Source organism: Apus apus, chromosome 23, assembly GCF_020740795.1.
Source record: "Apus apus isolate bApuApu2 chromosome 23, bApuApu2.pri.cur, whole genome shotgun sequence".
Taxonomy (NCBI): Eukaryota; Metazoa; Chordata; class Aves; order Apodiformes; family Apodidae; genus Apus; species Apus apus.
Genome location: NC_067304.1, coordinates 6,450,149 through 6,466,340, shown reverse-complemented (window position 1 = coordinate 6,466,340; position 16,192 = coordinate 6,450,149). Strand labels below are relative to the sequence as shown.

Here is a 16,192-nt window from a genome sequence, read left to right as displayed (position 1 = left end):
CATTGGCAATGGGTTTTATGCTGCACCTTCTTCATCACTCCCATATTCTAACACTCATGGACCTTTTCCTCCTGCCACATTCTGCCCACACAACCATTTCCAGTGAGACTGTCACCAGTGCATGCAGTTTCTCCTTGGCAAAGTTACTGGAACAAAATACCTCATTATTGTCTCAGGAATGCAGATAAACCCACAATTCAGTCAGATTCTACTACTCCAGTGAAAACACACTATGGACTCTCCCAGACTTCTGTAAACTCCTATTGCCACCAAACTGGGGACACTCAATACTACCCTGGCTGCTCCAGCCATGTGTGCCAGGAAGCAGCTTCTCCCACAGCAGTCATGGATCACATCCAGCTGTGATGAACTCAGACATTTATTGGTCAGAGGTGACAAATGAATTCAGAACATCTCACCTCCATCTTCACAATCTTCAGGAGCTTTGGCTTTCTTACAGAGCCGTGGATCAAGCCACGTGGTCGTCTTGGTGTTGTGACTGTAGAGCAGAACACACCCCATTAGAAGAGAACTCCCTCAGGTAGAAGAAACTTAGCTTTACTTTAACTTTTAAATATTTGCTACCATGAGGAAACTGCAGCCTTTAGATAATGTAACCTTTATTTGTGCCCCAGTCACAGCACAAAATGCTAAAAAAGGCAACAAGGACGCTCAGAGGAACGAGCACACTGAAGACTCCCCAGGACAGATGTGAAATATCAGAGGTAAAAACACCCTCCCCTGCCCCCAAGACCTCGTGTAGGGGTATCAGCTGGTTCTGTCGGAAAGGAAAAAGGTATTTTTAGCTTCTTCTTATGCTTAACTCTCAGTAGGGTTTTTGTTTCCTTTAGAAATTAACAAATGAGGCTGTTTCACAGGTGCACATATAGGCTGCTTCCCTATCTCAGGCTTTAGTCTGTGCTACCTGTATTTTTAAGCAGACATTCCCAACCAAGGAAAACAAACATCAAATAAAGAATAAATAAGCTCTCTAATTTCAGGGAAATCTGACATAGTGAAGATTTCTATTATATTATACCTCACCTAGCAATGCCCATCCAGCTTTTTATTTTGTGAGACACAAAACTCATATTACAAACTGTCTTTGCACATGGAGCCATAAGGCTTTTCTGCACGATGGTACCAGGTGTGCAGTACAGATAACTATCAGTAACAAACAAAATAGCAGGAACACATTACATTTCATACAGAAATAGAAGCAGCAAAAGAAGAGAGGTGCCAGAGCAGCAGGCAGTTTCCTAGACTGCAGCTCATCAGCACTTCTCTCCTCAGAAGGGCACAGAACCCTCGGTGGTGTTTGTCTACTCACTCAATGAAGTAGATCATGCCCGTGTCGGTGTAGGCCATCTCCCAGTTCTTGGGCAGCGGTTCCAGGGTTTCATCCCTTGACAAGTAATTTCTGAAATCCATGGAGCTGTTTGTCTGGTTGTAGCTGGGAACAGGTTTCATCCAGTCAGGAGAATCTGAATGTTTTTCTTTGTTTTCTGCAGTTGTTCAGGGAAAGTGTTACTATTTGTCAGATGTTTATGTAGTTTCTCACAAAGAACCACCCTCTCAATCTGGCTACGAGTGGATGTCAAGCATGTCCCTGTATGTGATGTGCATTTTTCCACTTTTTTTTTTTCAGCTGTGAACTTTGAAAAGCTGACATGAAAACACTGAACTCTGCTCTTCCCCTGCCAAACAGAATTAACCTTGTATTATGTGTCTGAGCCTACGCTGAAAAATCAACATGGCAGAACTCCAAGTTGACTACGCTTTGTTGCCGTTCCTACATAGAGAACAGTGTTTGTAATGCCATCAACCCACCCTCCCCAATCCTACTAATATTCCTCAAAGCACCAGAATGAAAAGTAGAGAAGACTCAAACTGCCAGTAAAACATAAACCACCCTCCTGCAAGCTACAAGAAATAGCTCCCAAAAATCCCTGCAGAAAACTTCAAATACAGGCCTCCCCCCTTCAGTCCTCAGGTTCATGTCACAACAAAGTCTGTGACCTTCACCCAACCACCAGCCCGGCCACCAGCCGCTCTGTGCTATCGTGTTGCCAGCCCCAAAGCTTGCAGGACTAGGTCAGGTCTGGTCAATATGAGCCTATCTTAAACATTCACACAGGGATCATCTGCAAATGCAATGTGATGGCTTCTCTCCACCCTCGGTTCTTCCCCCTTGAGATCAGTAACCATGGCAGCAAAAGGAAAAGGGATTCCTGCCAATCTTTGAAACATCTGAATGGATGGACACTTGTCCAGGCTCAATATCCTCTGCTTTATTCCTACCCAAAAACTCCCCTTTAGGCAGTTTCAGGTTGTGCAATAGTTCCCTTAACCAAAAATAATCTGAAAATTTTACAGTATGAGCTAGTGTTGCCCCTTAAAGCAACTGTTTAGCTAAAAGAGTAATCTCCTCAAAATTAAACAATAACATTTACAGCGTATGGATTATACTCTGCAAAGGATTCTGTTATTTTAAGAGTGGATACATTTTTCCTTCCTCCTCATGTAACTGGCCAATGCCCAGCACTACATGTTCTCTACTGAGCAGTGCATTTTATGATGCAATTGCACATCTGGCTGGGAGAACAGCTGTTTCTTTTTAAAAGATAATTTCAAAATCGAGAAAAAAACACCAGTTTGAATAGAAAACTGCCTTCAAACTTCACCAAAACTAAGGAAGCAGCTCAAGCAAACATGAATGTTATTTGTACTTCTTATCCATTCATACAATACTTAAGGGAATTTCACCCCTTGTCAACCAACCTATCCCTCCACTGCCATTAACTGCTTCCTTTTCCTCCTCTTCCTCCTCTTCAGGGAGAGAACTGTCCATCCTTTGCATTTTGCTGACAGATGTGGTTCTTTTCCTCTGTGACTCAGTATCAAAATCATTGTCAAAAAGAACTTGATCCACCGGGTCAGGCTGAAAGGGGCTGGGCTCTGCTGGAGGCTTCGGAGTGCCATAAAAATTACCTGTCAATGAAACAAAAATAAAGATTACTAGAACACTGATACCTGCTGAAAGTACTAGCTGTGTTGTTTTATTGCCCACATTATGTGTTTTTGGGGAAAGACTGGACTGTAACTTAACTTCTTAAAGAAGACTTGCACTGTCAAAAAACCATCCACAGTCAAAGCCCATTTATTCCTACATGGTCTTTTTGCCAATTATACTATTGACCATCAGAAAACAAGAGGTTTAATTCAAATTTTCTATCCTGCCACATGTTTTCAAAGTAAAAGGCAGATTTGTTACTTTGCCTGGAATTTACTAATGCTCCATAAAGAGACTTGGGAAACAGTTTGGAAGAAGCAAAACAGTGAAAATCAGTTGTTCTTACTCTAGACTGTTTAACTGATTAACAGAGTAATATGCACCAACAGAAACACACTAAGGTCAAAAAGCAAATTAATTTTGTGCAGAAAGTACCTATTTACATAAAAAGTTACAAATAATAGATTTAAAAAAAACAGCCCTACAGTTTTCTACAGACAGTACACTTGGCTTAACACAAGCTATTTATACAGCTTCATTTACAAATTATTTGCACTTCAGAAAAATGAACAGATTTTTACTTCAATATTTTAATTTACAACACAAAGACTAGGAATCATCTGTTGTTTTCTGCAAAAGAATTTCAGCAACTGACCTCTCTCCTGACTGCTCATATGATTTTTATTAGGGAATTGAGCACACAGCTTCCCAGAATTCCTGCTGGGGTAGCATTTGGTGGCTGGATATGGTTTTGACCATGTAAAAAAAAAATAAATAAGAAACCCTTCTGAAAATATCAGTGAGGGCGAGGCTCAAGTGGTGACAGCCAGATACAGGGCAGCTAAGGGGAAAGAAAAAGTGCTAGTTCAGCCTAATTTTGCTTAGGAGGTTTCCAGGAGAGGATGATGTTAACAGCCAGCATGAGACATGTAAAACAAGGAGGTACAGAGCCTTTCACTGAGTTTTCTACTTTGGATATTTTCTTCTCCTACTTTTTGGGTTTGTTTTCTTTTTGAGTAGGAGGAAATCAATCAAATTAATTCAAGTGCCAGTAAAACCACCACCTACTAAAGTCCTCTAGGTGTACACTTTCAGGTGCTTGAAACAAATATATGCTAAACATATGTAAAAATCAGGCAGGTTAATAATCTGGTAAAGTCTGTTGAACATCAATGAAAGCTGCACATGCTCAGCATTTCTGAGAAACTGACTGAAATTTAGTTGACTTCAAGTACAACTATTTATTTGAAAAAAATAACACAGTGGGAGCTCCATAACTCTTCTGGATAACCAGCTCCTGAGGGTTCACTACCCTTGTTACAGTGTTTTTCCTCATCACACTTAACAAAAACAACATTCCACAGACTTGGACAATCTCATCTAGCACCATTCAACTTTTCACTGCAAAATACTGTTTTTCCCCCAGTGTTACCAGAATTTCCCTTACCTTCTCTCTCCTTCTGATGTGCACCTCAGAGAACATGGCTCTGTTCTCAAAGGTTTAAACAAAACTTGACTATGAATTATATTAAATCAAAATTCTACCATGCAAAGACAAACATTCTCAGAATGCCTCCTCAACAAGGCAATAGGGAAAACAATCAGATTGCATCAAGGCTGGAGGGACAACTTGTGATTTACCAGAGAGCTTCAAAACAAGAGGACTACTCCTCTTCACAGGTACCCCAAAAGCAGATCTAACATTGCTGCTCTACTAGTGTAATGACCATCAATGGGCAGGAACAGTGGCACTTCCTGGGTGCAAGAAGCTGCACTTGGACCGAGACCCTGGACAGAAGTGCTGGGTCCTTGTTCCCCTTCCATTACACATCACCAAACGTACCATCATATGTCCCACTTTCCAGCAAGGCTCCACTTTCTTCCAGTGCTTTAAACTGCTCAACGGGAATGAAGTTATAGTCTACCCCAGGGACCTCTCCATCTCTGGGAGCCCTTGTAGTGCCTGAAAAGACAGAGAAACGCTCTTATGAGAGACTTCAGTGCTGTTTACCAAATGCTGCCTGCTGCACAATTCAGTAAAAACAATTAGTTTTTTAATCTTTATACAATGATGTCACTTCAGTAAGATAACAGTTAGAACAGTGGCAAGCAAGTGAACGGTAAAGTATAAAAACTAGGCCAACAAATTACACGGGAATGGCAGTTCTGGTATTGAGGAAGGAGGACAAAAAAAGCTGGGTGAAGTGGTAATTAGAGAGAATTCTGTCTTGTGTTCAGTGAACTGAAAACTTACTCTGTGGCAGCTGATGGCTGGGCCAGGCAACAGTAGTCTGGGATTCTGGGAAGCAGTTTAAGGGCCGTGGTATTTAACACAGCTGTAAGGGGGCTGCTTCTGCCCACTGTTCTCATCAGTGCCAACTCACTGGTTTGTAATGAGGTCAGTGTGACTGAGCACATTTGATTTTTGGGCCACCAAATCCATAACTGGGCACAAAAACTATTTTTTAACCTTACAACTCAGTGCAATTCATCTATACTCCAAACCCTAGCTATAGATAAGCTTTTTTAAAGTAATCAGTAAATTGCCATGTCAGTGCAGAAGTCCTCAAAGTGTTAGGTCTGCAAATACAGCCTCCCACAGTTATAACAACTTAATTAAAGCTCTCCTAGAAAGGACCCCACTGATTCATTAGCACCTATAACCTAAGAGCATTTTAAAGGCATACATAATTTTTTTCAGGCAGCAGCATGAACAAGAGCTGCTAGCAAACAAACTGCCATTCACTGCTATTCTTCTAAGAAAGTCACAAACTCTGGGGCACACTCACTGGGATAACGATGCTAATTGAAAATGGAATTCCCGGAGTTACAAAAATGTTAGCTGACAAACTTTCAAGCTTTTAGTGCAACGTATACATAAATATAATCAGTGATGAGCCTGTTTAATCGGTGAACCTTTGAGACAAGGTAAAGGATGATCTTGTGATAATTAAGAAATGAAATGGTGCAGAAGGGTGAGAAGCAACAAAGGCTATTTGGCAGCTGTCAGAGTCTCCTGGACCCTGAACTGTGCTTCTATAAACGTCCACTGGCAGGAGCAGCAACCTTTAGGCACCTCGCTGAAGGCAAGGCAACACCTGTGCTGGTTGGACTGGGAGATGCCAGCAGATGCTTAGAGCAGAAGGGCTGGCATAACTGAAGAGACAGGTCCATCTAGATCCTCCAACTAATTAATTCTTGCTGTGACACTAAAGCTTGTCCATAGGCTGTTTCTTCCTCTGCATCCTGGGCCACAGATTCGCCCTCCCTCTTGCTGCCACCTCCTTGTACTGTCTTCTCAGGATGAGCCAACAGCAGTCGCCCTGTGTTCTCTGTCATTGCAGCCCTTTCTGCACCTAATGTCCTGCAGCCCTCCTTCCATCTGCACTACTCTGCCTAATGCATGCGAGCCCGAGGTCTCAGTGTCATCTTTGTGCAAATAAAACACATTGATAAAAATCAGGCCATGTTTACACTGTTTGTCTGTGCTGAGGAAGGTTTATTGCCCATGGTGGCTGTGGTTATTCTAACAGCAGCAACTGACAAACTTCTGATTAACAGAACACAGATATTCCTGAAATGCTCTGAGCTTTGTATGCTAAAGGTTTAGCTGGTTTGTCAGCCCATATTGGCTGTGCCTTTTCATTGCAATTTAAGAGATGAAACTCCTCCAGCGAAGCCATTCACAGAACTTCCTGCTGCAAGGTTAAACTGTAAACCAGGTTAGGTGAGAAGGCATTTAAAGCTCTCAAATTATATGAAGGTTATAGCAGGAACAAACCAAATGAGGATGATCTTTACATACTTACAAGGGATGGTTCTCAAGTAGAGATTGTCTCTGATCACTTGCTGCAGTTTATGGTCTATCGAGCCCTTCTGGAACTGAAGGCTCAAGTAGTGGCGCAAGTCTTTGTTGATGACTTTTCCTTAAAAAACAACAAACAAGAATTACTTGTAAAAATTAAGCAGGATCTTGCAACGAGAATGGCATTTCACTGCCATAAACATTTCAAAAATAGAAAGCAGCAGAAAAAGTTGAGTTTTTTCAAATGCAACAGCCTGAAGGAAAAGCCATTCCACGCTACCAAAGCCTAGCACGGTGATTTTAAACATAGCTGAACAAAGCCCATCCAACTTCAGTATGTCCCAAGCAACACAGTGACAATGTTCTGGAGTTGTCTGGAAATCAATAAAAAGTATCAAAATTCAGAATGTATTACCAAAATTAAAGTCTCTACACATGGGAAACTGCTTCAAAACACAGTCACGATACTTTCAATTCAGTTTACGCCTACTGATTAGGCACCTGAACTCAGCATTTTGTCACATGGGAATCCACACTCCTGAGATTATAAAGCATTTTCTTTTTAAAAACACTGTGTTATAGAAGTGTGGTTTTTTTCCAATTATTCTTTTGCAATACTTCTGTCAGGTATCATTAGCACATCTGTCATGTCACTGGATAACCACGGTCCCTTCAGCACACAAATAACTGAGCTCTTGTATTACTGCTTCATCCTTCTGACAGAAGGGTACAAACAACCTTTTGTACCGTCATCGTCCCAGAAAGCACATTAAACAGGGTCCAGTGATACATTTAAGTACTCCAGCAGAACACTTGGGGCTTTAGGGAAAGACTCTCAGTCTTTGTCTTCAGAACCCAGCCCAGGGGATGGCCAGTCGCAGGCGGGTGCTGGTGCACTAGCATGGCAGGAACAGAGGCTGCAAGGACAACTGCTCCTTTCCAGGGACACCAGCAACAGGTTATGGAATATATACACCTGCTGTAGGAGCCACTCTGACAGAAACCTCTGAAGCCTGCTGAGACCAGCTGCTGAAGAGACCACCTCAAAAGGCATAAGAACCAAACAGGGTGCAGACCCACATCAGTCTTAATACAAAGCTCACCTACACCTTAAACCAAGATTACTGCACCTACATGTCAAATTTGGAAAAAAAACAATAAACCAAAACCAACAAATCCCCCAAAACCTTTCCACCACCACTAGCCAAGTTTTCCCAACCACGTGTCACTGCTGCAAAGTTGGTTGCCCGCTTTGGTTTTGGCAAGTTTATACTTTCCCTGACCTTTCTGCTGAGTTAAGGGCAGATACAAACCTTATTATTGTCTCTCAGACATCACCTCAGCCCACCGCTCATTAATGGCAACCTGTATTTCTGTTCACACCCATCTCCCTCCAAGCAAAACAATGGCAGGCTAGAAGGTATTTAAAGACGAAACCCAGATTACCCATCAGCCCTCACAGAGGTCTGTGTTGTCCATAAATTAACCAACACCCAAATAAACCTACCCTCAGCCCCCAATAAAAAGCTGACCACCCCCCCCAGAACACAGGCAGCACACCCAGTGCCTAACACAAGCCCTGAGCTCCAAACCAAGTTCATTTCTCACCCTCCTTTAACACTGTCTTTTTTTTTTTACAAATTATGCCCAGAAACACAAACAGCATCTGACAGTGCTGAGGACACCACAGCTCAGTCCTCGTGGCTCCCCAGGAGTCATTCAGACATTGCAGTGATTCCCACTGTCGTGGCTGGGGTGAGCAGCTTCCCCGGCTCCTTCCGGCAGACACGGGCAGCCTGCAGTGCTCTGGTGCTCTGACAGTGAGCCCCCAGCTCAGCTCTTGCTTTGCCATCATGAGCTGTTCTTTGTAAAACTTTGGATCTGTTTCCTGCAGCATAATGAGCAAAACATGCCATGGGAAATGAAAACAAATGGTGTAATCTCCTGGAAGAAAAATACTTTCCATTTGTTACTACAAATCACTTTATTGTTTGTAGACAAGATGGTTTCTCAACATTAAAAAATGTTTTACCAGTGAAATGGTCCATCCATCTCCCTGTCATGGCCACATTCATAGTACTGCACTTGAACAATACAAGCATATTTCACTGAGGCAGATCAATACACATGTATTTTACCCAGGCAGATGAATCTGCTTGTTAGCTGTGTTCAGAGGGCTGCACATCGGAAAAACTTGGAACGAGGTGAAAATATGTGCTGGATGTAGAATTACAGAGACTTTATTCACTTATCTTACTCTCTTCATGTTTTAAAATTTAAAGGCTTATAAACCCTTTCAATAAGTATCAACTCGGCAAAAAAAAAAAGGGTCAAAGCAAAGCTGCTACTAAGGATATGCTAACATCAAGGGGTTAATCTTAACATAAAAACCTTAAAGACTGGACTATGCTCTGAGACCAAGATGACTAAATTGAAGATTGAAAGGACTGCCTGGGGAAAACAGAAGAAAGTCAAACAAAATAGCAGGCAGAGAGAAAATGACAGAAAGTCACATTGAGAATGGCGTGCATTAGAAAGCAGAAAAATAAAGTAATAGTATGGATGCTTCAGGCAACCTACAGAGCTTGTTCTTACGCAAAAGCCAGATATTTCCCCCTCCAGGAGCTGAACATGCTCCTTTACATTGTTTCACACAGGCTTTCAGGACAACCTCATGTATCAGGCTCTCCGAGATGACCTAACAAATGTCGGGTTGGTGCTTGCTGTGCTGCTGAGCTGTCTCTGAAGGATGACACACACTACACTGGGACCAGTCAAGAGGAATAATGTACTTTATACCATTCAGGTTCTGCCAGATGAACAGGCAGATGCCTCTCGTTTTCAGTTTTAATTTAAATTAACCACAAATGAACTGTTTAAATGAGGATATGCACACTGCAGTTTGGTGAAGAAAATTAAGAGGCTGCAGAAGAAAAAAGGCTGGAGCACCACTGCAGCAAACCACAGCACTGTGAAGGACAGAAGGAATTATGAGTGGCAGAGACATTTTGAAAAACAGGGGAAGTGTCTTTCATTTCTCATCACACCACAAACTGCAACAGAGAAGTTTTCTTTGCTGCTCAGCAGGACAAAGATGGCAATTTATACATCCAACCTGCCATGGAAACGGTACAGTACGTATACATCCTGCAACTGCAAAAAGGTGAGTATCACCACTGAGATACTAGAACTCAGCACAAAGTAGTCCATTCTAAATTAGCAAAGCTTCAAGTTTAAATACGCAAATAAATTATAATAACTCAATTTGTGAAGGTTTTATGCTGCTGCCCAATAAGAAGGCACAGCAAAACGAGGTCGCAAGTAGATCTGGCTGATGCTGCTCATGTGTGGAATATCTGAGACATCCCCCATAGATGACTCTGATGAAATCCTGCTCCGTTCTGATGCTCTGATGCTCACTGTCTGTGGGCAGCCACAGGTGACAACTTCCTAGAGCCAGGGCATGTCACACTGCGGAGCTGTGGGCTGAAGTTTCCATGCCAACACCTCCTAGACAGTGGCATCTATATGCTAATGAGGAGCTGCAGCGCTGAGGGGTGAAGGAATGAGAACATGGTGTATGTCTTTCAAACTTCTGGAAAAACGCTTTACTGTTAATTATAAAAGCAACTGCTCAAAGTCGCAGCTTATTAAAAGCATGCTACTTTCCTGTTAAACTATATCATTCATTACTAGGGCTTACACTCTCACTGTAGCCTTTAGCACAAAAACGCAGTTGAAGGGAACACGTACACACGGAATTGCAATCCCTCTTTCCTGGAGTACGGTCTTAAGGAGCCTGCCCGCCGACCCGGGTGCGTTAGAGGGTGCAAAACCCCCACCGCCCCCCCGGGGCTGCGCAGCCTCGCTCCGCCCCGCCCGGCGCGGCCGGTCCCGCAGCGGTTTGCCGCCACCTCCCGGCGCCGGGCCGGGCTCCGCAGGGCTGGGGACCTGGCACTGCACCCCGAATTCCCCCTAGCACTGCACCCCGAATTCCCCCTAGCACTGCACCCCGAATTCCACCCAGCACTGCACCCCGAATTCCACCCAGCACTGCCCCGCTTCCCAGCCCCTCGGCCGCGCCGACCGCGGTCCAGAGGGCTTTGGGTGCGTTACGGAATGAAAAGGGGCCAATTAGACACTGCTACACGATTTTGTTTTCACAACGGGAACAAAGACGAGGAGAAACAATCAGCATTTCATAATGTAAATGCAGAATTTCATAAATGCAAACACAGTTCCACACCATCCAGCGCTCCCGCTGTGCCGTGTGTTACAAAAGCCCTGGCTGCAAAAGGCCACCTGGAATACAAAAAATCCACGTGAAACACTGGCTCATAAAACAGCTAAATGGCTTTGCTCTAAAGCAGCTAAACCAGGGGTTACCTGGGTTGGTCAAGTGAAAACCAGTTACCGTTTAATTAAAACTAGGCCATCGATACATAAAGTAAGATGAAGGGCTCTTGACGTGACTAAGCAAAAGCCATTTCAAGACATGTTCAGCTACACAAAGCAGATACTAGGAAACCAAAGTTATAATTTGTGTGCAACTCATTAACTTTATGATATTCCTCAGCAACTGCTCATATACAACCCTTTCACACAAGTTACAGACCTGAAGATGCAAGAGAATCACCAAATTCTCAGAATATGGAGCCGATCGTGCCCAGAGCCACAGCCACCCTGGGCTCTGCAGACACACTCCCGCTTAGCACCCCTGGGCTCTCTTCCCACTAATGGATCCAAGAACCTAAAGCTGGGCCCTGCCCACTACAGAGAAGAGCTCCCTAGGAATATTCAGGCCCATAAGGAAGTTGAGATGATGAGCAGGTCTGGGCCAGCAACCTATGTGGGAGCGGGATCCTGGTACCGTTATGGGCTGACCTCCAGTCAGGGTAACCTCTGCTCACTCACTAGGTAACTGCTGCTTTTTCAAAAAGGAGTCAAGCTCTCCGACAGGTGAAGCAATACCTTTCAAGAGACAAGGAGAAAGAAAATGGCAGTGTTCAGTCCACAGTGCTCAATAAGGACCTATTCACCATCGGCATTACCAGCTGCTTTGGAGTTCAGCCGCTGCCAGGATGTTCAAAAGACCCAAGCAGATAATCATCTCAGGAATGTGACATGTAGGCTTCTGCTCGTTTGCTTTTTAATGAGACTCAAACAGCAGTAGGTCCACACTACTCTGCTCCCAAAGTCTAAATTAATCAGGTCTTTTGATTGCCAGATCAGACATCAGGAAAGGCCAACCATTGACTAATTTAGCAGAGATTCTCCAAAGGGTCACAGTGGGCAGGTCTCTGGCTCAGACACTGTAAGGGCATCTTGATCTGCTGTATCACTGCTGGGTAGCAACACTTGTCTGAAAACAGAAATCTGTCACAAGACTCTGATTTTCCCCTGACAATGAACAGAACAGACAAGGTAAAGAATGAAACTTGATTTCCCAGAATAAATGCGGGAGAAGAGTCAAATACATTAGCAGCTTATTTTTAGATGTGAAATGCAAATGATGTAGTTCACAAAGACAAAATTTTAAAAACCTTTAGATTATAGGTGGGGATGAAAAAAAGAGCAAAAATATATTCTATTCTGTTCTGGCCGTATTGACAGACTTCTCACCTCCCTCAAGCCAGGGTCATTTGTAGAGATTTGAGCTGAGAGCAGACCAACGGACATCAAGAACCAAACCTTTCTGAAGTTACCAACACTGTTACCAGCAGCAAGAGAATCGGGAAAGTTGTTTGGTGAGGGAAGGGAAAGTCCTGAGGATGAGAATCTGATGAGTGCAGATAAAACTGAACTGGACCACGGGAACAACAGAGCCAGCCCAGGTTTAGGTGATGAGTGTACACGGATGAGCAAGAGGCTCAGGAACAAGTGGAGTGAACAGTGAGAGGAGAGGGGCAGAGGTGAGGTCTTGCACAGCATCTGTGCACAGAAAATCCAAACCAGTCTTATTATGCAGCTCTGGAAGTTATTCCAGCATCTGGAGAAAACATGCTGTAACAAAGCGGAAAAAAGAGTATTTGATAAATTATCAAAACTTTCAGGCAAAGGACAATTGAGAGAAGTCCTTAGCACCATTCTGCCTTTAAGATGAGCTTCTGTACACAGCGCTGCCAAGCACATCCCAGCTCTGAAAGCTTGGAGGAGATTGCTATCTATTTGCTTCATTTCACCATGCTTTTTAATCACATCACATAAAGGTATTTAGGAAACATGAAAATCATTACCCTCCTGCATGCAGGTGTCCTACAGAGATAGATTCAGGAGAGATTCAGATTAGGGGCTGGTTTTTGCTGGTGAACCCAACCTGCTCTGTGCTCTCAAGCTGCCCTGCTTACCATTTTCCTCTGCAACATGTCATGAACTGGACATCAAATAAATATTGAAGAACTATAAAAACAGCTACATTTATGAGACTGATTTTACAAATCCCTGCCAAATCCTCCAAGGCACAGAATAACAACACAAGACCAGGTACAGGTGGGAAGTCCCAGAGCATGGGCACAGAATGAAGGAAGCAGGACTGCAGGAGACCTCGCTGACAAGCAGCAGGAACTGCCTGAGCAGCAGAGGAAGGAATTTAATTCCTCCAAGTAACAAAACTAATCCATAAACTTTTAACTACAAAAGCAAATCTTGTTTCTTTGTACTGAAGAGAAATCATGGTGCAGAGCGTTTGCTGATTACCATGCCGTAAAATAAAGGCTGTTAAGTGGCTAAATGTTACTAGCGTCAATCTTCTTTAAATAAAATTGAATTAAGGATCTTTCATGTAGCTAAACTATGGCTGTGTCATTAAAGCTATTCTACAAATTCAGGAAAAGTAAAGGGTAAGTATGTCAGATCCATCTAATTACATTAACATGATAGACACAGAACAATTAATAGAAAAATTTATATTGAGTGTATTGTACAGAAAAAATCTCCAGGCTCTCCATAGCCACAATAATCCATTAAACCAGGTTCATTTACTAGCTGAAAGCTAAAAAAATACCAGAAAGGTTTACTTTTAAAGGCTTGTTTAGTTGTAGTTTGCTATATGCTGTCCAATAAATTCTTGGTAATATATTATTCGTTACAGAAATTACAGTAGAGATTAATCTTACAGTATAAATAATTTACTATAGCATTCAAAATACTGGAAGAGTGTTACAGAACTTCTGAAATAAATTAAAAAACTGTTTATCCAGATTTAAGAAATTAAGGTGGCCACAAACCTCATTACGGTATGTACATCCCACTTCACTTTGGGGATCTTCCTATTTTTGTTAATAGTACAAAGTACATTCAGAAAGCACCAGTATCTATGAGTTTTGCTTTTTTGAGCCTACAGGTTTAGGACATGGCTCATTACTAAAAATGATCAAAGGGGCAATCAACACAAGCCTTTACAGGGTAATACCTTCAGATCTTCAGTCAAGGTGGTGACTGATTGAGGGAGACAAGGCTTCTCAGTCCTCACTCCTGAAACATCACAGCATCCTACTCTCTTGAAATCTCACAGAGTCGGAAATGTTCAACTGATAAACCAGCCCATTGTTGGCAAATCCGTGCAAATATAATTTTGTTTTTAGTTTGCTTATGAACTTCATCATTGAAGCATTTCAAGTTTTGAAGATAATTAAAACATGCCTTGGAAGGGATATCCCCAAACAAACTTTAAGAAATACAAAAAGCACTGGCAAATATTCTGGTTTTTATTCTGAAAAATTCACCTCACTTGGAGATGAGAAGGACAAGAGATAAAATGAAAACAGTGGGAGCCCGTATGCAACCTCCCAGGTTTTTATTTTTGGCAGAAACAGCAAAGTCAGCTGTAACAGGAGCCTCTTGATTGTGAATAACCATGGCTGGGTTTCTCATCTACCATGAGAAAAAAAATTCTCTTGTTTAGTGCAGAAGGAAGAATGAAAACACTGGCAGAACATAGATGGCATTTAGATGGAGTCTCTTGAGTGCCATTTGGTCAGGATATGAAAACAGCACTTGTTACCCAACTAACAATTGCCTCCGTTTGCAAATAGATGCATCACAGTTGGCTGAATCTTGAAAGCAAAGAATAAGGACCCAGCATGGTGAAATCAGGAGGTTTTCAAGGAAAGACACATTCTCTACCACCTACCCTGAGCTTATCAACCCCAGCTCCAGAGCACAGAACATCATGGGCAGGGTGGGGGGCCACTTCCCTGCACCCATGGAGGGCAGCTCCCATCTAACCAGAAGGAACAACCAACAGCTTCTCACTACTCTACCTACAAGCAAACACTCAGCTCACACCAGCAAACCCCAGTGCAAAGCCCCAGCCTCAAAAACAAGCAGTGTTAATGTTTCAGCCCCAAGAGTCTCCATTAGAGACTTAGTGGGACTTTGTGAAGGGATATGTCTTTTCATGAAAATAAAGTACATCCATTTAGTGGGGTTAACATAAAACATACATGTAAAAAACCAAAAAGATTAGTACACAGGGATTATGAGAGATGTTGGCAATTACTGATGACCACACAGTTCATTATTTTTCACCGAATGCTACTTTTTTATTTTCTGTATCTCGTTACTTCTACCAATATTCACAGCCTATGGATAATTTCTGTGGAATACAGCAGATATCATTTTAAGTTGGTTTTATGCAATGCATCGGTAGCAAAAAGCTTGCAAAGCCTCATACATTTTCTGCCTACAACCTTAAGGATTTTAAAAATTAAAATACTTTGAGTAAAGAAGTTCAAACTTTCAGATGCCACCTTCAAGCAAACTAGCGTCAGATATGATCACAGTAATACACGGCACACAAAAATATCCATTAACCACAGGAGCACAGTCAGGAGAATTACCAGTGGACAGGGTTGTCTCTGATAATGCCAAGTTTTTTAATGTACCATTATTAAATAGGAGAATAGCAAGGCACAAAGAACTCTACAGCTGTTTCTGATATAGATCAGACACCGAAGGAGATATGAGTAGAACTCAAATAATTTACAATAATGAATGGGTTTCAAATAAAATGCAAACATAAACATATCCTTCAACTTAACTGTGGGGAAGAAAAATGCAAAAGAACTTTCCACAAGAGAACAGTTTGACCTTTTATATTATACATGGAGATTTTCTTCTCCTCTCTTTGATTTGGTGTTTTCTTGAGAAATGAAAAAAGCACTGAACAGATAAACCATCTTTTGCCTATTTATAAATACTTGCTGCATTTTCAAGAGATCATGTAATTCTTTTTCTCAAGATCCTTCCCCACGCTTCACTGGGAGGCAGCACGTATCATGCTTAATTAATGGGAAAGAGCCTTTTACAACTTTCTGAAACAACTAAGACTCACAGCAGAGAATTTGGTTTTAATTACTGTGGGGTGGCACCTA

At 42.3% G+C, this 16,192-nt stretch overlaps 1 protein-coding gene and 1 long non-coding RNA gene across 3 annotated transcripts in view; one reads left to right on the top strand and one right to left on the bottom strand.

Moving 5' to 3' along the window:
• MAGI3 (membrane associated guanylate kinase, WW and PDZ domain containing 3) overlaps nt 1-16,192 on the bottom strand; it is a 59,932-nt gene that overhangs the window by 20,089 nt on the left and 23,651 nt on the right. For both annotated transcript variants that reach the window (XM_051638786.1, XM_051638787.1), the window contains exons 2-6: nt 6,823-6,939; nt 4,857-4,976; nt 2,782-2,991; nt 1,331-1,505; nt 420-499 (exon numbers count right to left, since the gene is read on the bottom strand). In XM_051638786.1, coding sequence (XP_051494746.1) covers nt 420-499; nt 1,331-1,505; nt 2,782-2,991; nt 4,857-4,976; nt 6,823-6,939 — 702 coding nt within the window. The remainder of the gene's footprint in view (nt 1-419; nt 500-1,330; nt 1,506-2,781; nt 2,992-4,856; nt 4,977-6,822; nt 6,940-16,192) is intronic.
• Nucleotides 463-3,045, top strand: LOC127393581 (uncharacterized). The gene is made up of 3 exons (XR_007891493.1): nt 463-541; nt 636-725; nt 1,649-3,045. It is a non-coding gene; the product is annotated as an uncharacterized LOC127393581 (long non-coding RNA).